The following is a 24358-nucleotide window of genomic DNA, read 5'->3' as shown; positions in this document are numbered from 1 at the left end:
ATTGTATATTTCTCTTTTTTCTTACTGTTTTGCATTTTCCTATGCATTTAGTGAGCCAGTTCCCAGAAGATGTATGCATTATCTCTAAATTTCATCGGTAACTTTTGCCTCCAATAACTGATTGCAGCATAGCTGGTGTTTCGTATCCTGGGGGACCCCATGGCCACTGAGGAATCAGAAGTTCTTCATCCCCTGCCGTTTCATCTTTCTCTTCCCAAACCATATGTTTCAGTAACCTGATACCAACTATTCCATTTTCATCTCAGCTGGGTATACTGCAATTCATTTCTACACTACCCGGAGTTAATGCAGACACCAAAGCTTAAGGGCACAGTCTTACACAAGACTGCTCCTATTTCAGATGACAGTCACAAGTCTAACGCTCCCCCAACCCCACTGCAGCTGCCTACTTTCCTGACCAACTAGCTGCAAATTCAGGGATTCCCACAATGCCTTCAAGTTTGATAATTCACTAAAATGACTCACAGAACTCAGGAAAGCTATACTTATTATTACAGTTTTATTATAAAGGATGGACACAGAGTTTCTGTTCCCTCTCCTCTCAGGACACATCATCTTCTCTGCTCATCAATGTATTCAGTAACCAGGAAGCTCCACTGAGCTTTGGCATTCAGAATTTGTATGGGGTTTTATTACATTGGCATGGTGAATTAAATCATTGGCCACATGATGAACCCAGTCTCCAGCCCGCTTCCCATCTCCAGAGACTGGGAACCTGAAAGTTCAGACCCTTTAACCACATGCTTGATCTGATTATCAGCCCCTATCCTGAAGCTATTTAGGGGCCCATCAAGAGTCTCCTCACTAGCAATAATACAGCTACTCTAATCACTCAGGAAAGTCTCAGCATTTTTGAAGCTTCAGGACAAAGACCAGATAAATTATTGATTATACCAGCGTAGCATATTAATAACAGAAAACTGAGCAGCACATAACATGTTGCCTGGCATTATAGTAGACATTCAACATGTTTTTCCTTTGTGGAATATGATGGTCTATTATTGGGGTCTAGAAACTGACACCCCAAAATATGGTGCTTTGACATGCTGTGCTGAAGTTCCCTTATCTACCTCAACTTCGGACCCACCAAAGAAGACAACAATTCTCTCTGGTCCCTTCCTTGAGTTTTCATTAACTAAACTCATATTGCAGGAAGAAATACAGAAAGCTGGCAACACACCTGAGCAGACTTTTGTCACAAACCATTGTGTGCTCTGTGGGCCCAACAGACGGTTCCAGGCCACTGAATGTTCTTCATGCCCACTGAATTCCCTTAGAAATCATTTACTACCCATTCTAAAACCATCCACACTTCCCTATCTCCATTTCCCTTAAGAAGGGGAAGAAGTGGCTTTTAACCATCTGCACCCCATTGTATGGTAGGGTAATCACTCTCTGATTCTCCCCCATGTAAGTTAATAAAATTGTATACCATTGTATACCATTCTCCTATTAATCTGCCTTTTATGAGTTGATTTTCAGCTAACCTTCGAAGGACAAAGAGGATGTTTTCCTTTGGCCTCTACTCTATGGTGTTGTATTAGTTTAAATCAAAGTTATCAGAATTATAAATTACATTCACATTTGGACTTCCCATTGTTGAGCATTGATGCCATACCATTAATAAAAATTCTAATTAGGGATTGTGTTTTAGGAAGAAGTATTCAGTTTTATTGTTTTCATAAGAAATGTGACCACATTAATAAATTAAAATTGGATGCTGCTGCTCTTCTGTGCTGAATTATTTAACTCTCTGTGGTCTAGAGAGGTAAATAATTTCTCATAAGGATTATAATAGTTTCACTGAATTTTACCAGTAAAAATTCTAATATAACACATTAATTAATGTTCTACTTTTTTTTCAAGTAATCTTCCTCTTTGAGGCATCAACTGGAAAGCCTTTAGGTGATGGAAAGTTTCTTTCTCATAAGGTAATGGACATTAACTACTTCTAATGTAAATAGCCGCTGTTTATTTACTTCCTTTTCAAAATTAATGTTTTCATTTTAAAGAGGGCACAAAGGAATTAGTTTTTTATTTAAAATCAATGTGCATTCTCCATTGACTGTTTCGCCTAAAAATGTCACAGTCAAAGACTAAGCACTGGTAAAGTTCGTGATAGGAAGCTATACATGCAAATTAGTTGAATAAAAGGATCTGACTTATATGTCTGTTGTCAAACTCTTCACTGCTTTTCAGTTGCATGTTCTTTTTTGATTAAAATTTTAGCACCTGTCAGTAAATAAAAATGTATTTGTGTTTCTAAATATCTTGCAGTTTTCTCATTGACCTGTTCTTAGCCAGCATTTTCTTTAGGTTTTAAGACTGTAGTAAGAAATCTCTATACAAAGTACAAAAGACCCTGAATTTTAAGTTGTTTATTGGTTTCTGATTTTTAGCCTTAGAAAAAGAGGCGCATTGCGTTGAGTTATCCTTCTAAATTACTGATATGCTAGGGTTTAGAGACACTTTTAGTTTTATTAATACTTCTAGTGAAATGTTACTCAAAATTATATATATTTTTTGTAATTAATTTTTTTTGTTTGTTTGTTTTTGGAAGAGACAGGGTTTCGCCATGTTGCCCAGGCTGGTCTCGAACTCCTGAGCTCAAGCAATCCACTCACCTCAGCCCTGCAAAGTCCTAGGATTACCGATGTGAGCCACCACGCCTGGCCCTAGTTTTAAATTTGAATAACAAACACATTCATATGGTTCAAAAATCAAAAAGCATTAAAAAGTATACAGTGGTAGTCTCCCTACTATACCTATTATTCATCACTGTAGTGCCTCTCCACCAAATAAGTAACCATTGTTATTAATCTCTTATTTATTCTTCCAGAGATTTTTAGTGTATGTGCCAACAAAACTGATATATGTTCTCTTCCTCCCCTTTTACAAACATGTAACAAACAGTTTTACACTTTGCTTTTTTCATGTAATACTCTCTTTCTAGAGATGATTCCATATCTATACACAAAGTGCTTTCTCAACCCTTTTTCCTCCCACTGTATGGTATAACATTTTATGTATGTATCAGAATTTAAACTGTTTCCAATCTTTTGCCATTAATATTACAGTATTGCCAAGATGAATTACCTTGCATATACATCTTCTTGTACATGTGCCAATGTAACTGTGGGATCTATTCTTGAAATATTGTTGCTGGGTCAAAGGATATGAGAATTTGTAATTTTAATAAATATTGTAAAGTCATCTTCCAAAGAGAGTTTATCAGTTTACTTTTGCACTGGTAATATATGAGGTGCGGGGGGCGGAGCAAGATGGCCGAATAGGAACAGCTCCAGTCTCCAACTCCCAGCGCGAGCGACACAGAAGACCGGTGATTTCTGCATTTTCAACTGAGGTACTGGGTTCATCTCACTGGGGAGTGCCGGACGATCGGTGCTGGTCAGCTGCTGCAGCCCGACCAGCGAGAGCTGAAGCAGGGCGAGGCATTGCCTCACCTGGGAAGCGCAAGGGGGAAGGGAATCCCTTTTCCTAGCCAGGGGAACTGAGACACACAACACCTGGAAAATCGGGTAACTCCCACCCCAATACTGCGCTTTAAGCAAACAGGCACACCAGGAGATCATATCCCACGCCTGGCAGGGAGGGTCCCACACCCACGGAGCCTCCCTCATTGCTAGCACAGCAGTCTGTGATCTACCGGCAAGGCAGCAGCGAGGCTGGGGGAGGGGCGCCCGCCATTGCCGAGGCTTAAGTAGATAAACATAGCCGCTGGGAAGCTCGAACTGGGTGGAGCTCACAGCAGCTCAAGGAAACCTGCCTGTCTCTGTAGACTCCACCTCTGGGGACAGGGCACAACTATACAACAACAAAAGCAGCAGAAAACTCTGCAGACGCAAACGACTCTGTCTGACAGCTTTGAAGAGAGCAGTGGATCTCCCAACACGGAGGTTGAGATCTGAGAAGGGACAGACTCCCTGCTCAAGTGGGTCCCTGACCCCTGAGCAGCCTAACTGGGAGACATCCCCCACTAGGGGCAGTCTGATACCCCACACCTCACAGGGTGGAGTACACCCCTGAGAGGAAGCTTCCAAAGCAAGAATCAGACAGGTACACTCGCTGTTCAGAAATATTCTATCTTCTGCAGCCTCTGCTGCTGATACCCAGGCAAACAGGGTCTGGAGTGGACCTCAAGCAATCTCCAACAGACCTACAGCTGAGGGTCCTGACTGTTAGAAGGAAAACTATCAAACAGGAAGGACACCTACACCAAAACCCCATCAGTACATCACCATCATCAAAGACCAGAGGCAGATAAAACCACAAAGATGGGGAAAAAGCAGGGCAGAAAAGCTGGAAATTCAAAAAATAAGAGCGCATCTCCCCCGGCAAAGGAGCGCAGCTCATCGCCAGCAACGGATCAAAGCTGGACGGAGAATGACTTTGACGAGATGAGAGAAGAAGGCTTCAGTCCATCAAATTTCTCAGAGCTAAAGGAGGAATTACGTACCCAGCGCAAAGAAACTAAAAATCTTGAAAAAAAAGTGGAAGAATTGATGGCTAGAGTAATTAATGCAGAGAAGGTCCTAAACGAAATGAAAGAGTTGAAAACCATGACACGAGAAATACGTGACAAATGCACAAGCTTCAGTAACCGACTCGATCAACTGGAAGAAAGAGTATCAGCGATTGAGGATCAAATGAATGAAATGAAGCGAGAAGAGAAACCAAAAGAAAAAAGAAGAAAAAGAAATGAACAAAGCCTGCAAGAAGTATGGGATTATGTAAAAAGACCAAATCTACGTCTGATTGGGGTGCCTGAAAGTGAGGGGGAAAATGGAACCAAGTTGGAAAACACTCTTCAGGATATCATCCAGGAGAACTTCCCCAACCTAGCAGGGCAGGCCAACATTCAAATCCAGGAAATACAGAGAACGCCACAAAGATACTCCTCGAGAAGAGCAACTCCAAGACACATAATTGCCAGATTCACCAAAGTTGAAATGAAGGAAAAAATCTTAAGAGCAGCCAGAGAGAAAGGTCGGGTTACCCACAAAGGGAAGCCCATCAGACTAACAGCAGATCTCTCGGCAGAAACTCTCCAAGCCAGAAGAGAGTGGGGGCCAATATTCAACATTCTTAAAGAAAAGAATTTTCAACCCAGAATTTCATATCCAGCCAAACTAAGTTTCATAAGTGAAGGAGAAATAAAATCCTTTACAGATAAGCAAATGCTTAGAGATTTTGTCACCACTAGGCCTGCCTTACAAGAGATCCTGAAGGAAGCACTCAACATGGAAAGGAACAACCGGTACCAGCCATTGCAAAAACATGCCAAAATGTAAAGACCATCGAGGCTAGGAAGAAACTGCATCAACTAACGACCAAAATAACCAGTTAATATCATAATGGCAGGATCAAGTTCACACATAACAATCTTAACCTTAAATGTAAATGGACTAAATGCTCCAATTAAAAGACACAGACTGGCAAACTGGATAAAGAGTCAAGACCCATCAGTCTGCTGTATTCAGGAGACCCATCTCACACGCAGAGACATACATAGGCTCAAAATAAAGGAATGGAGGAAGATTTACCAAGCAAATGGAGAACAAAAAAAAGCGGGGGTTGCTATACTAGTCTCTGATAAAACAGACTTTAAACCATCAAAGATCAAAAGAGACAAAGAAGGCCATTACATAATGGTAAAGGGATCAATTCAACAGGAAGAGCTAACTATCCTAAATATATACGCACCCAATACAGGAGCACCCAGATTCATAAAGCAAGTCCTTAGAGACTTACAAAGAGACTTAGACTCCCATACAATAATAATGGGAGACTTCAACACTCCACTGTCAACATTAGACAGATCAACGAGACAGAAAGTTAACAAGGATATCCAGGAATTGAACTCATCTCTGCAGCAAGCAGACCTAATAGACATCTACAGAACTCTCCACCCCAAATCAACAGAATATACATTCTTCTCAGCACCACATCGTACTTACTCCAAAATTGACCACGTAATTGGAAGTAAAGCACTCCTCAGCAAATGTACAAGAACAGAAATTATAACAAACTGTCTCTCAGACCACAGTGCAATCAAACTAGAACTCAGGACTAAGAAACTCAATCAAAACCGCTCAACTACATGGAAACTGAACAACCTGCTCCTGAATGACTACTGGGTACATAACGAAATGAAGGCAGAAATAAAGATGTTCTTTGAAACCAATGAGAACAAAGATACAACATACCAGAATCTCTGGGACACATTTAAAGCAGTGTGTAGAGGGAAATTTATAGCACTAAATGCCCACAAGAGAAAGCAGGAAAGATCTAAAATTGACACTCTAACATCACAATTAAAAGAGCTAGAGAAGCAAGAGCAAACACATTCGAAAGCTAGCAGAAGGCAAGAAATAACTAAGATCAGAGCAGAACTGAAGGAGATAGAGACACAAAAAACTCTCCAAAAAATCAATGAATCTAGGAGTTGGTTTTTTGAAAAGATCAACAAAATTGACAGACCACTAGCCAGACTAATAAAGAAGAAAAGAGAGAAGAATCAAATCTACGCAATTAAAAATGATAAAGGGGATATCACCACCGACCCCACAGAAATACAAACTACCATCAGAGAATACTATAAACACCTCTACGCAAATAAACTGGAAAATCTAGAAGAAATGGATAATTTCCTGGACACTTACACTCTTCCAAGACTAAACCAGGAAGAAGTTGAATCCCTGAATAGACCAATAGTAGGCTCTGAAATTGAGGCAATAATTAATAGCCTACCAACCAAAAAAAGTCCAGGACCAGATGGATTCACAGCTGAATTCTACCAGAGGTACAAGGAGGAGTTGGTACCATTCCTTCTGAAACTATTCCAATCAATAGAAAAAGAGGGAATCCTCCCTAACTCATTTTATGAGGCCAACATCATTCTGATACCAAAGCCTGGCAGAGACACAACAAAAAAAGAGAATTTTAGACCAATATCCCTGATGAACATCGATGCAAAAATCCTCAATAAAATACTGGCAAACCGGGTTCAGCAACACATCAAAAAGCTTATCCACCATGATCAAGTGGGCTTCATCCCTGGGATGCAAGGCTGGTTCAACATTCGCAAATCAATAAACATAATCCAGCATATAAACAGAACCAAAGACAAGAACCACATGATTATCTCAATAGATGCAGAAAAGGCTTTTGACAAAATTCAACAGCCCTTCATGCTAAAAACGCTCAATAAATTCGGTATTGATGGAACGTACCTCAAAATAATAAGAGCTATCTATGACAAACCCACAGCCAATATCATACTGAATGGGCAAAAACTGGAAAAATTCCCTTTGAAAACTGGCACAAGACAGGGATGCCCTCTCTCACCACTCCTATTCAACATAGTGTTGGAAGTTCTGGCTAGGGCAATTAGGCAAGAGAAAGAAATCAAGGGTATTCAGTTAGGAAAAGAAGAAGTCAAATTGTCCCTGTTTGCAGATGACATGATTGTATATTTAGAAAACCCCATTGTCTCAGCCCAAAATCTCCTTAAGCTGATAAGCAATTTCAGCAAAGTCTCAGGATACAAAATTAATGTGCAAAAATCACAAGCATTCTTATACACCAGTAACAGACAAACAGAGAGCCAAATCAGGAATGAACTTCCATTCACAATTGCTTCAAAGAGAATAAAATACCTAGGAATCCAACTTACAAGGGATGTAAAGGACCTCTTCAAGGAGAACTACAAACCACTGCTCAGTGAAATCAAAGAGGACACAAACAAATGGAAGAACATACCATGCTCATGGATAGGAAGAATCAATATCGTGAAAATGGCCATACTGCCCAAGGTTATTTATAGATTCAATGCCATCCCCATCAAGCTACCAACGAGTTTCTTCACGGAATTGGAAAAAACTGCTTTAAAGTTCATATGGAACCAAAAAAGAGCCCGCATCTCCAAGACAATCCTAAGTCAAAAGAACAAAGCTGGAGGCATCACGCTACCTGACTTCAAACTATACTACAAAACTACAGTAACCAAAACAGCATGGTACTGGTACCAAAACAGAGATATAGACCAATGGAACAGAACAGAGTCCTCAGAAATAATACCACACATCTACAGCCATCTGATCTTTGACAAACCTGAGAGAAACAAGAAATGGGGAAAGGATTCCCTATTTAATAAATGGTGCTGGGAAAATTGGCTAGCCATAAGTAGAAAGCTGAAACTGGATCCTTTCCTTACTCCTTATACGAAAATTAATTCAAGATGGATTAGAGACTTAAATGTTAGACCTAATACCATAAAAATCCTAGAGGAAAACCTAGGTAGTACCATTCAGGACATAGGCATGGGCAAAGACTTCATGTCTAAAACACCAAAAGCAACGGCAGCAAAAGCCAAAATTGACAAATGGGATCTCATTAAATTAAAGAGCTTCTGCACAGCAAAAGAAACTACCATCAGAGTGAACAGGCAACCTACAGAATGGGAGAACATTTTTGCAATCTACTCATCTGACAAAGGGCTAATATCCAGAACCTACAAAGAACTCAAACAAATTTACAAGAAAAAAACAAACAACCCCATCAAAAAGTGGGCAAAGGATATGAACAGACATTTCTCAAAAGAAGACATTCATACAGCCAACAGACACATGAAAAAATGCTCATCATCACTGGCCATCAGAGAAATGCAAATCAAAACCACAATGAGATACCATCTCACACCAGTTAGAATGGCGATCATTAAAAAGTCAGGAAACAACAGGTGCTGGAGAGGATGTGGAGAAATAGGAACACTTTTACACTGTTGGTGGGACTGTAAACTAGTTCAACCATTATGGAAAACAGTATGGCGATTCCTCAAGGATCTAGAACTAGATGTACCATATGACCCAGCCATCCCATTACTGGGTATATACCCAAAGGATTATAAATTATGCTGCTATAAAGACACATGCACACGTATGTTTATTGCGGCACTATTCACAATAGCAAAGACTTGGAATCAACCCAAATGTCCATCAGTGACAGATTGGATTAAGAAAATGTGGCACATATACACCATGGAATACTATGCAGCCATCAAAAAGGATGAGTTTGTGTCCTTTGTAGGGACATGGATGCAGCTGGAAACCATCATTCTTAGCAAACTATCACAAGAACAGAAAACCAAACACCGCATGTTCTCACTCATAGGTGGGAACTGAACAATGAGATCACTCGGACTCAGGAAGGGGAACATCACACACCGGGGCCTATCATGGGGAGGGGGGAGGGGGCAAGGGGGAGGGGGGAGGGGGGAGGGATTGCATTGGGAGTTATACCTGATGTAAATGACGAGTTGATGGGTGCAGCACAGCAACAAGGCACAAGTATACATATGTAACAAACCTGCACGTTATGCACATGTACCCTACAACTTAAAGTATAATAATAATAAATAAATTAAAAAAAAATATATATATATATATATGAGGTGCTTATTTCTCTATAACCTCTCTGTTATTGTATTTTAAATCAAAACTATGTAAGCAGAGTTTTTCCTCTTCAGTAAGATTAAGCATATCAAAAGGAGTAAATTTTTCAGCTTTTCAAGATGCAGTCATTTTTGTTAGTAGGATTGAAAGGAGAGTCAATTAATAAGGTTAAATATTTATTTTAATTTTATAACTCTTTCTATAACACTTTTCCTAAGTGTAAGAATTTCCTAAGAAATTTACAATTAAAATAATTTAATTGTAAATAAAATTTACAATTTACAATTTAATTTACAATTAAAATTAAGAAATTTATAATTTCCTAATTATAAGAATGAAAGTGTCTTCTACATGTCACACTTCACCCCAATTACATTTGTATGCAATACAAAGGATTTTTAAATTTTACATTCTATTAAATAATAGAAAAATCACCCACTCTATTTTATTTTATATGTGGAAGAGATTCATATCCAAGATCTTCCCAAATAATAACAGAGCTCAAACTCGAACTCAAGTCTGTGTATTAGTAAATGAATATTGATTAGTGTAGGGCAAGGGAGATGGTTCTAATGAACACAAAACTGCTTTTATGTTCCACTAGAAAGAGTAACCCAGGCGGAATAGAACCTATGTGGAGGTGGTAGGACCTGACGAGAGGAAAATGGGGGAAGCCCTGCTGAATGAAGTGAGGGAGCCCCTCTTCCCCATGTACATAGGCATTATTATAATTAGTGTCCATCTTTGATTTTTAATTTCTTAGGAGAGTCATATCTGTTTAGCAGTGTTTTTAAAAGAATACACTAGGTTCTGATGATGATGGTGATGATGACGATGATAAGCAATTCTTTATTGTTAACATTTCCATTTTGAAAATACCTAGAGTTATATTTCATGCATGCCTTGATATATATGAAACCAGATTCTTTTATTCCTTAAAATATAAATTATGGTATTCTAGAAAGAGCTGAATTTTTAAAAATGTATTATGAACTGGTATATGATTGGTTCATCAATTTGGATAAAAGTATATGTGTATTTTTGTTTTACTTTAAAAAGTGTTCTTTATAGTTCATTTTGGTACAATGACTTGATGTTGTGGTCATGATTCTTGTTGAATTCACAATTCCTACCAAAGTCTTCAGACATTGTAGGAAGTAAATAAATCTTTCTTGGTTTGAATTAAAATGAATCTATATTGAAACATTTTCAAGTTATAGTAAAATTCATCTCACTAGCAGATGAAAAACAATGATCTTGGAGTTAGAAGTCTGAGTTGCAAGTTTATATATACTTGATACTGGCTTTTTCTGAGCAAAATTGCTCAGTGAGTATGAGTCTAGTCTTCTGATTTGTAAATTAAGTATAGTAATACCTACAGTACAAGCTTGTTTCCTGTTTTGCAAGAATGAATGTGAGAGAATCTGTAGAATTTAAGGCCCTGGACACATGATGTATTTCCACATATTTCCAAAATTTGTTTTTACAAATATTTAACAGATAGTTGTTAGGCAACTTATTAATCAAAATAGACCTCTCATATGATACTCAGAATTGCCTGACCCTTTCACCCTGACTACGAAAGGTAGGTCAGGACAGATGGGAGTGTTTCTCAGCCTGCAGAGTATCAAAATATATGTTATTTTATTGTATTTTAAGAGGTGTCTTTTCCTTGGATGTCAAGCAAATATACTTTAGTGCAGCTTTTGAATGATTAATGTGTTGGCAGTTTAAAATTATTTAACAGGGACATTTTATCATTATAAATGTGTAAATGACATTTAATTGATCTTAAAGGGAATGATTTTATAATTAATTAAAATGATCTTATGTCAAACACTAAAACTAACCCAGTATTTACATTTTTTAAAAATTTTAGAATGAAATCTTGGAAATTGCTCTGGATCAAAAAGGACTTACCAATGATAGAAAAATTGCTTTCATTGATAAAAATAGAGATCTCTGTATCACTTCTGTGAAACGATTTGGGAAGGAAGAACAAATTATCAAGCTTGGTAAAATAATTTGAATACATTTTAAGTTTTAATTGTCAACTTTCTTATATTTACTGTAATAAATAATTTGAATGAATCTGGAAATGTTTTAATGTTTTGATCTTGTAATACTTCTTAGCTACTTAACCCATTTTTTAAAGAGTAGGAGTGAAAGTTTATTAAAAGCTTTATTTTTAAATTTTTATTGTGTTTTATTTGAGATAGGGTCTCACTCTGTCACCTATGCTGGAGTGCAGTGGCAAGATCAAGGCTCACCGTAACTTCTGCCTCCTGGGCTCAAGTGATTCTCCTGCCTCAGCCTCCCAAGTAGCTAGGACAACAGGCATGTGCCACCACATCTAGCTAATTTTTTTTGTATTTTGGTAGAAACAAGGTTTCACCATGTTGCCCAGGCTTGTCTCGAACTCCTGAGCTCAAGCCATCCACCTGCCTTGGTCTCTTAAGGTGCTGAGATTACAGGCATGACCCACCGGGCCCGGCCTATTCAAAAGATTTAGAGCAGGAAAGAAAGGAAATAGAGTAAACCTGGAAGAGGGCAAGCAGGCAGCTTGAGAGATCAAGTGCACTCTTTGATCTTTGACTTGGGGTTTTATACTTTGGCATGCTTCTGGGGAGTTGCAACCCTTCTGCCCTGATTCTTTCCTTGGGTAGGCTGTCCACATGCCCAGTGGCCTGCCAGCACCTGGGAGGGGCCACATGCACAGTGTGTTTACTGAAGTTATACACATGCTCACTTGAGGCATTTTTCCCTTACCACTCCAATGTTTCTAGAGGAAGTTTGTATACCAATTAAACTCCTCCACCATTTTACCTGTTAGTACGCATGTGTGAGCCCACTCACCTAGTTCTTGAGATCTTATTGAGAAGCTACTGATTTCCAGTTTTGGCGTTTATATTGAGAGACTACCTTTCCCTGGCACTGGCTGCAACCAATTATTATTTTAGAGAGACAGCTTAACAACAGCCTGACCATCACCTGATGGTCATCTGACATTCCTGGTGCTGGTGGCAGGGGCCTCTCCTGCCTTGCTCATGTCTGCCTGACTACCTGCTGTAACATTTCCACCCTCAAGAGTCCAAGACCCCAATTCTATGGGGAAAATGGACAAAAGTCAGTCTTCTGTAACTGCTTCCTGCTGACAGAGAGACAGTGGTGGTTATTCTGTGGATCTTGGCCTCTTGCTAGCTGTCAGGGCAGGGTGGCTCTGTGGGTTGGTGAAAGCGGTATACAGCTAGGTCCAAGGGAGACAAGGGAGGACTTCACTTCTGTCATGTCCCACTGACGGGCAGACTAGGGGTCCCCTGTAGAAGAGTGACTCTTGAATATTGAGGGGACGGTATTCCTCACTGAGGATCATCTGGAACTTATGGCCTGAAGACAAGAGGATTAACTGAATAGCAAGTCTTTAGCTGCTGCAGCTAAATTGTCACTGAAAGAAAGATTTGCAAATTTAAAATATAAGGGTTCTAAGTAAAGCATTCAAATATTTCTGTAAATTATTGTGTGATTCTTTTGTATGTGTTTTTCACCATTATAGAATCAGAAAGTAGAGTCATATCTAACAGAAATTTTGTGGGATTTTGTTTGTCAGGCATTTTAAAGATCTATTCTTAATTCTTACATATTAAAGCTAATAGCACATTAACATTCTTTTTAAATTAAGGAACAATGGTGCATACTTTGGCATGGAATGATACATGTAATATCCTTTGTGGACTTCAAGATACTCGATTTATAGTGTGGTATTACCCCAATACAGTTTATGTGGACAGAGACATTTTGCCTAAAACATTATATGAAAGGGATGCAAGGTAACATTTTACTGCATATAATTCTGTATTGTAGTAAATAAAACTCTGAGTATCATGTTTTTGCGTCTATTTTCAATCCTGCAAGGTGTTTTTCGCATCAGTCAGATTTATTGATGAATAAATTGTTCGGCTAAAGCTAGCTTGAGACTTAAGTGACAGAATCAAGTTGAAAGTGTGGTATGATATGAATTATTTATTTGTCCCTTATATGAATATAATTTTCAAGCTTAATATTGTGTAATGGTAGCTCAGGTAGTTTTCTCAGTGTGATCAAGTAATTTTAGTCTAGTCACTCTTAAGATTTTTCAGGATGCACAACCTGTGACAGCTAGCCAACTCTGTCACAGATTATCATTGACTTTAATACTTTCAAGAATGTAAATGTTTCTAGAATTGAATTTTTGGTTGATATTAAAAGTAGGAAAGGACCAAAGTTACTGAAATTTGTTAAAATTTATATGCTTCAGAAAATCAAAGCATTTATATTCCTAAATTCTCTAAGAAATAGCAAGGAGATCTCTTATTCTTGACAAAATAGGAATACAAAGGCTTCTTAATTCTAGGCCTTAGCTTAGTTTCCAAATCTGTTTTGAGTTCATTTTTAGTATTCAGATTCAAACCCTTAACAAAACCAGAGAAGCATCAAAATAAAACAGTGTATTTTTAAAAGTATTTGAACTAATGAAAAGAAGTTAGTCACTTTCTTTAAAGGTTATCTCTTTATTTATTTATTTTTAGAGTCAAGATCACACTCTGTTGCCAAAGCTGGAATGCAGTGGTGTAATCATGGCTCACTGCAGCCTGGGCTTAAGTGATCTTCCCAAGTAGTTAAGGCTGTAAGTGTGAGTCACTGTGCCTGGCTCACCTCTTTTTATTCTGAGAAAATAGTCTTGGAATTTAGTTTACTTTTTATTGGTTTACCTTTTAATACTTTTAAAAGCTAAAGCTATATTAATTATTGTTGTGATTTATCTTAAGCCTCAGAAAAAAAAAGATGATTTCAAATGCTCTTAGGAATAGCTCTCAAATATGTAATAATTTTTGCTACTTTATATACCAAGTTATATTCAAATATTTATATCCAAAGTTAATTCCAGGGAGAATGTATGTATTCAAATAAATACATCGAAGTTTTTTTGAACATATACATTCTCCCTGGAGTTAACTTTTGGGGTTGTGCCTTTTGGAGATTGGAGACTCCCTGTATATTTCATGGTCCACTCCCCAGATTTAATATACATGAAAAATTTTGCTCAGAATACAACTTTAAATTGTACTTTGCTTTTTTTTTTCCCAACAGTGAATTTAGTAAAAATCCCCATATTGTGAGTTTTGTTGGAAATCAAGTAACTATTAGAAGAGCTGATGGCTCCCTGGTTCACATCAGCATATCACCATATCCTGCTATTCTCCATGAATATGTAAGCAGTTCAAAATGGGAAGATGCTGTAAGACTTTGTCGCTTTGTTAAGGTAATTTACATTTTAGATTCATAGTTGTATATATATTTCATAGTAGTTTACCTTTGTGCAAAATGAGCAATGATAATAGGCTTAAAGGCTGGAAAATTGTGAATAAGATCATGTCTTTTGTTTTATAAGTAAAGACATGAGCAATACAGAGGAATACATGTTGCTGTGTGATTTATTCTCTGAAGAAGCTGTAAAATTTAAACTGTTTTTCCATACTGGCACATATAAAAATCTTCTGTGGAACTTCTTTGAAAGTCAGATTCCCAAGTTCTACTCCCATAGAGATTCTAATTCATTATATCTGGATTGAGGCCCAGCCATATTTTTTAATTTCCTCAGATGATTGTTTTGTACAGCTAAGGTTAAGAATCTCTGCTTTCGATCAGCCTTTTTCCAACTTGGTTGAATCTAGTATTTTTCCAACATGTGTGACCATAGACCTTTTTAATTGACTATCAGTGAACATTCCTTAGAATACACTTTTGTGAAATAACTTTTAGATGCTTTTTTTAAACAATGGGTTGTTGTTGGTGAATAGCATCATTGTCTGGGGTAAATACCCGGAGTTTGTCATCTCACACCAAGAAAATTAAGGACGGACACATGTGGGTAGGTTAAGGAGTGGAAAGTGTAATAGGCAGAAGAAAGGAGAGAGGAGAGCAGCTCCTTGCCAGACAGAGGCATCCAAAAAGGGAAAAGTGGCGGACTGCAGCAGATTTCATAGGCAGGCTTGAGGAGGCTGTGTCTGATTTACATAGTGCTCACAGATTGGTTTGACCAGGTGTGACATTTACATAGCACAGGAAAGGCTGGTTGCCCCACCCTAATCTTATTATGCAAATAGACTTTGCACTTGGCCAGTGCCATCTTGTCTACTCCTTACTGTACATATGGCTGGCAAAAAGAGAAGATGGAGCTGCCGTTTTGAACATGCCTAGTCCCAGGTAGTATATTGCTATGGGCACAACTACTGGCATTCACTCATGCAAGCTTCCAGTTTGCTTGTTTGTGTCTGCAGCTCTATTTTACAGGCTGCTCTTTGTTAGAAAGGAAAATGATTTGGGGGCTGCTTTTCATTAAAAGGAAAACCTTATCATGAAGGACTTCTATACCCTCACTATCTGCCTAAATAATTTCTTCTTAACTGGTATATCAGTAGCAATCTGCCATAATATCATTGTCTGATAACTTCACTATTTCTTTGGTTCCCTATAAATTACATTATTTGACACCTCATCAAAAAGACTGGAAGGTTTATAACCTTGAGTTATTATTTTAAATTCAGAAGTAAATCCTTAATAACTCAAAATTGAAAATTTCAGAAAATTTCTTTCAAAAGTTTTCTGTGTATTAATATATTTTAACAAAATGGCCACAATGAAATTTCCACATTATTAGTTTTTTTCAATGCCATGCTCAGTAATTTTTATTTTTTAAATTAAAATATCATTTTGGTATGAGTATTTAAATCACTGCTTATTTTAAGGCAGTTCAGTCACATAGTTAAGATAATTGTTCTCATACTTCACTTTAGGAGCAAACCATGTGGGCTTGTCTAGCTGCTATGGCAGTTGCTAATCGAGATATGACTACTGCAGAAATAGCCTATGCAGCAATTGGTGAAGTAAGTAATTAATGTTTACATATATGTACATGTGTTTTTTCTTAGCATAATTTGTTATATTTCTGTTACTATCTACTTCAATATTTTTCTTTTCTTTTTTTAGATTGATAAGGTTCAGTACATCAATTCTATAAAAAGTCTTCCATCTAAAGAATCAAAAATGGCCCACATACTACTTTTTAGTGGGAACATACAGGAGGCTGAAATAGTACTTCTTCAGGCTGGCCTTGTTTATCAAGCAATCCAGATCAATATTAATCTCTACAACTGGGAAAGGTAATAAGAATGCTTTCCATCAATTCCAAAATCTGTTTGACCTTAATGTATTTTTCCATCTACCACTTAGTAAATTACATTTTCACTGTATTTTAGTTTCTGAACACCACAGAATTTATTCATGTTTATATTTGTGAATAGTTTGCAATTTATTTCTTCTCTGAACTTTCGACTGATTAAAAGTTGGGGTGTGAAGAATGAGAGGCTAGGATGTTTCCTAAATTTTTGGTTTTAGTAACTGGAAAGATCATGACACCATACCATTTGCAGATTTGGTAGAGAAGATAGTGAGTTTCATTTTAGCCAAGTTGAATTTGAAATACTCGCAAAGAGATATAATTGTTGATTAAATGGACCTGGAGCTCATAAGAAAGATCTGAGCTAGAGGTTTAGATTTAGGAGTCATTAGCAAATGGATAGTAGTTGAAGCCAGAGAAATGGATGCAATTGTCTGGGGAATGTGTGGAATGAAAAGACATCCACTACATTATGAGATGGATGAAAGAAAAGAAAGACACCAAATGTTATTCCATAAAGCAGCCAGACAGGCAGAAAAAAGAAGAACCAAGAGAGATGTATAGTGCTAGGGAAGAAAGAGGAAAGGATTGGTGATTCCTTGCATTTGGCTCTCAGACAGATTGCTTTCTGAGGCAAAGTGGCATGCTGCTCTTCTCTGTGACATAAGAGGTTCCTCATTCTCTCAGGTACATGTCTCTCAGTGAACAAAACTATAGTTTTTATATACTCCTGAAGTTACTATGTTATGGAATTGACGCATTTTTCCAGGTTTGAAATGTCTTTCATGATCTTTGTTTCTGCCTGGGTGAAAAACAACCCCTGTATCTGTCAATTACAAGGCCCTTTACTTAAACTTCCTTAGACTAGAATTTCTATAAATATTTTATGTCTGTCTTTCCCTTGACTGAAAGTAACAAAAATGGCAGATGGTTTATTTCATGATTGACATACTGTAGTCTCCTTATTTAATTTATGCCTAATGATCTATACTATTCATATAATTTAGCTACTCTGTTTTTGTCTTTTATTAACACAAATTCATTGTCATTGTTTAGCTGTACAAAGGATCATGAAAGATGTTTTTAATTCTATAAAAATAAATAGGCTGCGGGGTGCAGTGGCTTACACGCTTGTAATCCCAACACTTTGGGAGGCTGAGGCAGGCAGATCACAAGGTCAGGAGTTTGAGACCAGCCTGGCCAATATGGTGAAACCCCATCTCTACTAAAAATACAAAAAAAAGCAGCCGGGCACGGTGGCGCATGCCTGTAATCCCAGCTACTCAGAAGGCTGAGGCAGGAGAATTGCTTGAACCTGGAGTTCCAACCTGTGCGACCAGACCGAGACTCCATCTAAATAAATAAATAAATAAATAGGCCATTATCTTTGTCCTGAATTTATTCATAATTCATAAAGTTTAAGGTAACTAGTTTAGAAAGTATGAATATTTAAAAAATTTTATGTTAAATAACTTACAGAAAATTGTAGGTACCATTATCAAGCTAACAGAGTTCTATGAGAAATGGGGAAGAATTGTGTTTATAGCATTCTTTTGACCAGTGTTTTTGAAAAAATATGTTGAAATCATAGACACTGCTCTTGCTATAGTATTCTGAATACTGTACAATTTGATAAAAAAAATTTAAGATAATGGTCTTTATCTTAAAAAACTTATAACCTAATTAGGAATTCCATTTTATTGTCATTAATAATAGTCAAATGTCAAAATGATGAAGAGTATTGCACATAGAATGAATATTAACTACCTACTATGTGAAAGTAATGTAAAATGTTTCTGCTGTTCAGGAAGCATATTATCTGTAAGGGGAAACATAAATATCTGCAAATATAAATATTTAGAGAGAGAAACAGTAATCCAGTAAAAAAATATAAACAATGGTACCAGCAGTACATAATTAACTGCTTGGTGACCATTAATAATCATTTTGCAGCATTCCTCCTTTTAGATTGATGTGGTTCAGTACATCAATTCTACAAAAAAACTTCCATCTAAAGAATCAAAAATGACCCACATACTAATGTTTAGTGGGAACATACAGAGGTTGAAATAGTACTTCTTCACACTGACCTCCACTTATCGAGTTGTTATGATGTGCTAGGAATTAATTGTGCTAGACACTTTCTATATATCATGTCATTAGGTTATCTCAGCAACTCCAGAAGTTTAGATATTACCAGCCCCGTTTTATAATTTAGGAGATTGAGGTTTACTTATAAATAAGCACAAAATCTAGGATTCGAACCCCCAAGTTGTCTAATATCAAAGAAGAGCTCAGTTTATCACCAAGCAATCAATTATCTATGGCTGGTACCATTGCATATGTTGTTTTGGTTTTTTTTTTGAGATGGAGTCTCGCTCTGTCACCCAAGCTGGAGTGCGGTGGTGCAATCTCAGCTCACTGCAACTTCTGCCTCCTGGGTTTAAGTGATTCTCCTACTTCAGCCACCCAAGTAGCTGGGATTACAGGCTAATTTTTGTACTTATAGAGATGGGCTTTCACCATGTTGGCCAGGCTGGTCTCAAACTCCTGACCTCAAGCGATCTGCCTGCCCTGGCCTCCCAAAGCAAAGGGATTACAGGCGTGAGCCACTGTACCCGGCCATGCTTATGTTGTTTCTACTGGATTACTATTTATCTCTTTATTTATCTTTGCAGATATTAAATCGTCTTTCCCCTTACAGATTATATGCTTCCTGAAGAGCAGAAACATTTCACATTATCTGTACATAGTAGGTAGTTAATATTCATGCTCTTACTCTCTATGCAATACCCTTCATCATTTTGCAGCATTCCTCCTCTTCAAACATTTATTGGGTGTAGATACGTGCAGTGAGTGAGTAGGTATCATAGAACAAAGTGAGGAAATTTGCCTCTGATGGCCTATAATATAACCTTCTGAACATTTCTTGTACCTCCTTGACCCAAATGAAACCTACCTTTATTTGGAAGAGAAGGTAGAGAAGAGAACACCACTTCTCTACCAGTCCTCTCAAATGGAGTCAATTTTTTCTCTCCACTCTACATTCCTTAGGATCCAGTGTGAGTGGAGTTGGTGTCCTTTTTGCCTCCCTCATCTTTACTTCCCTATCTTATAAAATCTCCAGTCATTTAAGGCTTATATCATGTGTCTCTACTTATTTTTTGCTAAGACCTCAAACTTTCCCTGCTATCCTTATATCTTGTTCCCCACGTGCCCCCCCTTCACCTTCCAATTCTCATAAGTGACCTTGACTTGAGATTATTAGATCTCAGGGAGAGGGAAAAGAAGAGGGTCAAAGAAGATGTAATGAGGAAAGAGAATGAATTCCGGGTGCTCCTGCGTTCCTCTTATCTCCTGACATCTCCTTTTCCTGTGTTTCTTGTTTTTACCTAACTGTAAGCCAGTCGGTTGGTCAGGTGCTGGTAGAGATCTCTGAGTCTACCTGATAAGATGATAAAGATCCCAGAGCATTATTCCTGGATTCTGACCATTATTTATACACTACACTATCTATACACTTAAGACTCCAAAATATGCATCTCTCATCTAGCCTTCTGTTCTGCCCATATTTGCTTCCAGAATCAATTCTCCAACTGCCTACTTAACATTTCCATTAGATATCTCACATTTTTTAGCTCAAATTTATGTTTATTCCCTCATAAACCTGGTCTTCTTCCAGACTAATCTATCTTATCATTCTTTCAGCTGTACAAAGCTGGAAATCTAGAAGTCACTTTTGACATTTTCCTCACCTTCCCCCTCCCTATTATCAACCACTTCCCTCCCAAATACCTCTAATACTCATCCACTCATCCACTTCACTACCATTATGTAAGTTGATTCAAGTTTTTCTGCTTAATGTCATCACTGATCTCCCTATATCTGCTCTGTCTCTTTCCTACCCATTATTCACTCAGCAGTCATAGTGATCTTTTCACAATGGAAATCTGATCATATCACTCTTGACCTCTGATTCACTTCAATGAAACCCACTTCAGTGAAATTCATAGTTTCCCATTGCTTTTAGCATAAATACCAAGATTGGATAAGAAGGGATTGCAAATATTCAGCAAAAGTAATTATAGCTGCTAAGAAACTCTCAGGAAACTTATATATTATTTTCATTTCTAAGTTCTATAGATATTTCTGAAACAATTTGGAGTATTTGTTCCAATTGCACATTCATTCATTCATTCAACAGATAATTGAGTATAATCCCTTGGTATCCATGAGATGGGTAAGGATTGGTTCCAGGACCCCCAGGATACCAAAATCTGGAATGCTCAAGTTCTTTATATAAGATGGCGTAGTACTTACATATAACCTATGCACAGGGCTTGAATTTGTTTGCGTACCTTAGGTACAGGGAAGGCCCACATTGAATATGTGTATAGTAAAGAACTGTACTAGATTTTTTTGTAGGGAGTATAAGGTAATGGTTAAGCTGTGTAACAATTTGAATTTGTTTACCTTTAATTGACTTTCTACATCCAGTTCATAAGCATAAGACCCAGTGGGGAGTGGGATATACAAGTTTAATGTTCACGAGAGATCCTAGACATTGAGGGAAAGCCACTAAAGGAATTATCAGCCTACAGATAGTAGTTGAGGCCATGAGTATGGCTAAGGTTAATCACGAAAACTTAAGAAAAGAGAGCAGCAAGCAGATATCTGCTGAATACCAATATTTAAGGGTGTGCTTTAAGAAGAGAATTTAGCAATAGAAATCAGAAGGGATGAAAAAGATGGAATTTAAAAAAAATTGTTCATTATGGAAAATTTCAAACACATACAAAAGTAGAGAGAATAGTGTAATGAATCTGACTGTACCCATCATTCACCCCAACAATGATCAATTTGTGAACAATTTCTACCCTTACCCTACCATTTATTTTAAAGCGGACCCCAGTCATCTCATTTTTTCTGTAAATATTTCAGTATGTATCTCTAAATTTTTTTTAACATAACCACAATATTGTGGTCATACCCTAAAAAGTTGACAGTAATTATATTCCGTGTTCTTATTTCTCTGTTTCACTCATAAGTACTTTGTTTTGTTTTGTGGTTTGTTTGAAATAGAATTCAGTAAAGATCCACACATTGTGATTGGTTGATATGTTCTTAAATTTATTTTAATCTACAGCTTCTCCTATTCTTTTTTTGTGTTTTCTTGCAATTTTCCCATTGAAGAAACTGGACCTATAGAATTTATCATAGTGTGGACATTATTGGATCTTTGGACAAAGATTGCATCTTTGTGGTATACTTTAACATAGTCTGCTGTCCCCTGAATTAGTTGCAAATTGGTTGTTGAATATAGGAACTTGATTAGATTTAGGGGGTTTTTTTGTTTGTTTTGTTTTGTTTTGGTAAGACTTCATTATAGTAGTGTTATGTTTTTGTAATGACTGGCTGTAGTAGTTTTTCATGGTATTTTTTGTGATGTTAGTAGCCATTGATGATCATTGCCCAAATGTATTAATTTGAGCTTACAAAATGGTGATATTCTATCATTCCAGAAGGATAGAACTTGTTAGATGCTAAATATATTAGATTGTTTTTAATATTCCTGAATTTCTATATTTGTTTAATCCTCTAGAAGGGAACAGATTTTGTTTTGTTCATATGTGATATTCCACTTGAGAAGCATAGTCTTGCTGGTTTATGTTTCTGTCTTTCATATTTGAATTTGAAAATTGCCTGCAACCTAATAAGGTACAGCTCTTGAAGAGTTATAGGTAAGCAAGTTATCTGTTTGCTATCCACTTTGGACATTTCATAGTAGTCTGTTCTCAAAAACTGAAGTTGAGAGAGGTAGAAACTAGAAACTCCAAATATGCATATTAATCCTTTATGATCCTTTATGTGCATATTAATAAAAATAATTTCTAATCTACCAGTTATACAAAGTGATTTTGCTTCATTCAAGTTATGCAAAATCATATTTTGAAGTTATAACATCTTTTTATATAACTTCCTTCTATTTAAAATACATGGATTTATTCCAGCCTTAGAATCTAATGTCACATTTGTTTGGTTGCCAAATAACCATTTTAAAATTAGAGACATACTGTTCCCAAAACCCTTATATAATTTGGAGTAAGTTCCCTCCTAAATGTGGAGAAGAAACATTTTTTTACCCAGTATGTGCTTTTAGAGAACATTTAAAATAGCACATATCATTTGAATGTTTACCCTTAGCCATTGCTATTCAATCAGTTGATACATATTTTATAATAATAATAATAATGACAATGATAGATAATTCTTAGGACCTAGCATCTAAATGTAGGATTAGACATCATATTCTATTCTTTCTACATAATTAAATGTATTGATGTTTCATACCATAGTATCTCTTTTGAAATTTTGGAAAAGCTCCAACCCAGAATGGATGCTTTTATGTACTCCCCACTGAGAATACTTTCAGTTTTGCACAATCAAGATCTCCTTCCCTCATCATGTACAATCATAAAGAAAGAATGGGAGATGGAGCTTCTAAGGTGACAAAAAAGTAGCTCACCAGTCTCCACTCACACATACACCACTGGAATCAGAGCCTTAGGGATGTACATGGGGGTTTAAATGGGAGAGGGTTAGCAGAACTGAAGCATCTTTACTTCCGTTTCTCCTTTTTTGAGCCTCTGTGAATTGCTTTTTGCCTTCTTTATCTTCCACTTTTCCCCTCTATATTCTAGTAATTTTACATTCTTTTCTGCCTGTTTTTTTTTTTTTTTTTTTTTTTTTTTTTTTCTGAAAGACTTAAGGTCACAGAGGAATGAGGGAACTTTGTGAGAATGAGTGATGGTAGCAAATACTGACCCTTGGATTTCACAATATATTATGTCAATATATATATAAGAAATCATTTTGCCTAATTTTGGCGTTACCATTTGTATTATATATAACTTACACTCATAATTTTTTCATGTTAAGTGTTTAATATCTCTCAAAAGTCTATCAGTTGTCAATCAATAACATACACCGTGTCTAAAATACTTTTTAAAGTGACTATTTAGTTTGATCAATAGTAAGGCAAACCAGGCCAAGCATGGTGGCTCACGGCTGTAATCCCAGCACTTTGGGAGGCCAGTGCAGGCAGATCACTTGAGGTCAGGAGTTCAAGACCAGCCTGGCCAACATGGTGAAACCCCGTCTCTACTAAAAATACAAAAATTAATTTGGTATGGTGGCAGATGCCTGTATTTCCAGCTACTTGGGAGGCTGAGGCAGGAGAATTGCTTGAACCCTGGCGACAGAGGTTACAGTGAGCCAAAATCATGCCACTGCACTCCAGCCTGGGTGGCAGAATGAGACTCCATCTCAAAAAAAAAAAAAAAAATAGTAAACCAAACCAAAGCATGCTGAAAATGAACCAGATTTTCCTACTGAAGAGTCTAGTTGCAAAAAATCTAATCAGTAGTCAGCTTTGCTAAAACAAGAGATTTATAATAGTTGGCTCTGATAAATCCTGACTGGAATATTCAGAAGTCATATGTCATATTAGAAAGAAAGAGAACTTGAGAAATAATGTGCTTTTGACTATTATGATGACTGTTATCTTATTTTGAAACAAGATGACAGTGAACAGTGTAAGAGAACTGTCGTCCCCTGGATTGTTCCCGACTCAACTAATATGAGTTAT

General features: G+C 37.0%; 1 protein-coding gene across 8 annotated transcripts in view; it reads left to right on the top strand.

Moving 5' to 3' along the window:
• IFT80 (intraflagellar transport 80) overlaps nucleotides 1-24358 on the top strand; it is a 140291-nt gene that overhangs the window by 97630 nt on the left and 18303 nt on the right. For 7 of the 8 annotated variants that reach the window (XR_013413625.1, XM_077991616.1, XM_077991620.1 and 4 more), the window contains 6 exons: nucleotides 1888-1952; nucleotides 11374-11509; nucleotides 13174-13321; nucleotides 14622-14793; nucleotides 16328-16417; nucleotides 16521-16693. Coding sequence is in view for 7 of the 8 variants with exons in the window: in XM_077991616.1 (XP_077847742.1) it covers nucleotides 1888-1952; nucleotides 11374-11509; nucleotides 13174-13321; nucleotides 14622-14793; nucleotides 16328-16417; nucleotides 16521-16693 (784 nt within the window). In the remaining variant the exon portion in view is untranslated. Of the gene's footprint in view, nucleotides 1-1887; nucleotides 1953-11373; nucleotides 11510-13173; nucleotides 13322-14621; nucleotides 14794-16327; nucleotides 16418-16520; nucleotides 16694-19388; nucleotides 20503-24358 lie in introns of those variants that run through there. The other variant, XM_077991621.1, reaches the window with a different exon arrangement.

This window comes from Macaca mulatta, chromosome 2 (genome assembly GCF_049350105.2).
Source record: "Macaca mulatta isolate MMU2019108-1 chromosome 2, T2T-MMU8v2.0, whole genome shotgun sequence".
Classification (NCBI taxonomy): domain Eukaryota; kingdom Metazoa; phylum Chordata; class Mammalia; order Primates; family Cercopithecidae; genus Macaca; species Macaca mulatta.
The sequence above is the reverse complement of the archived record's forward strand: the minus strand, read 5'-3'. Positions and strand labels throughout refer to the sequence as shown.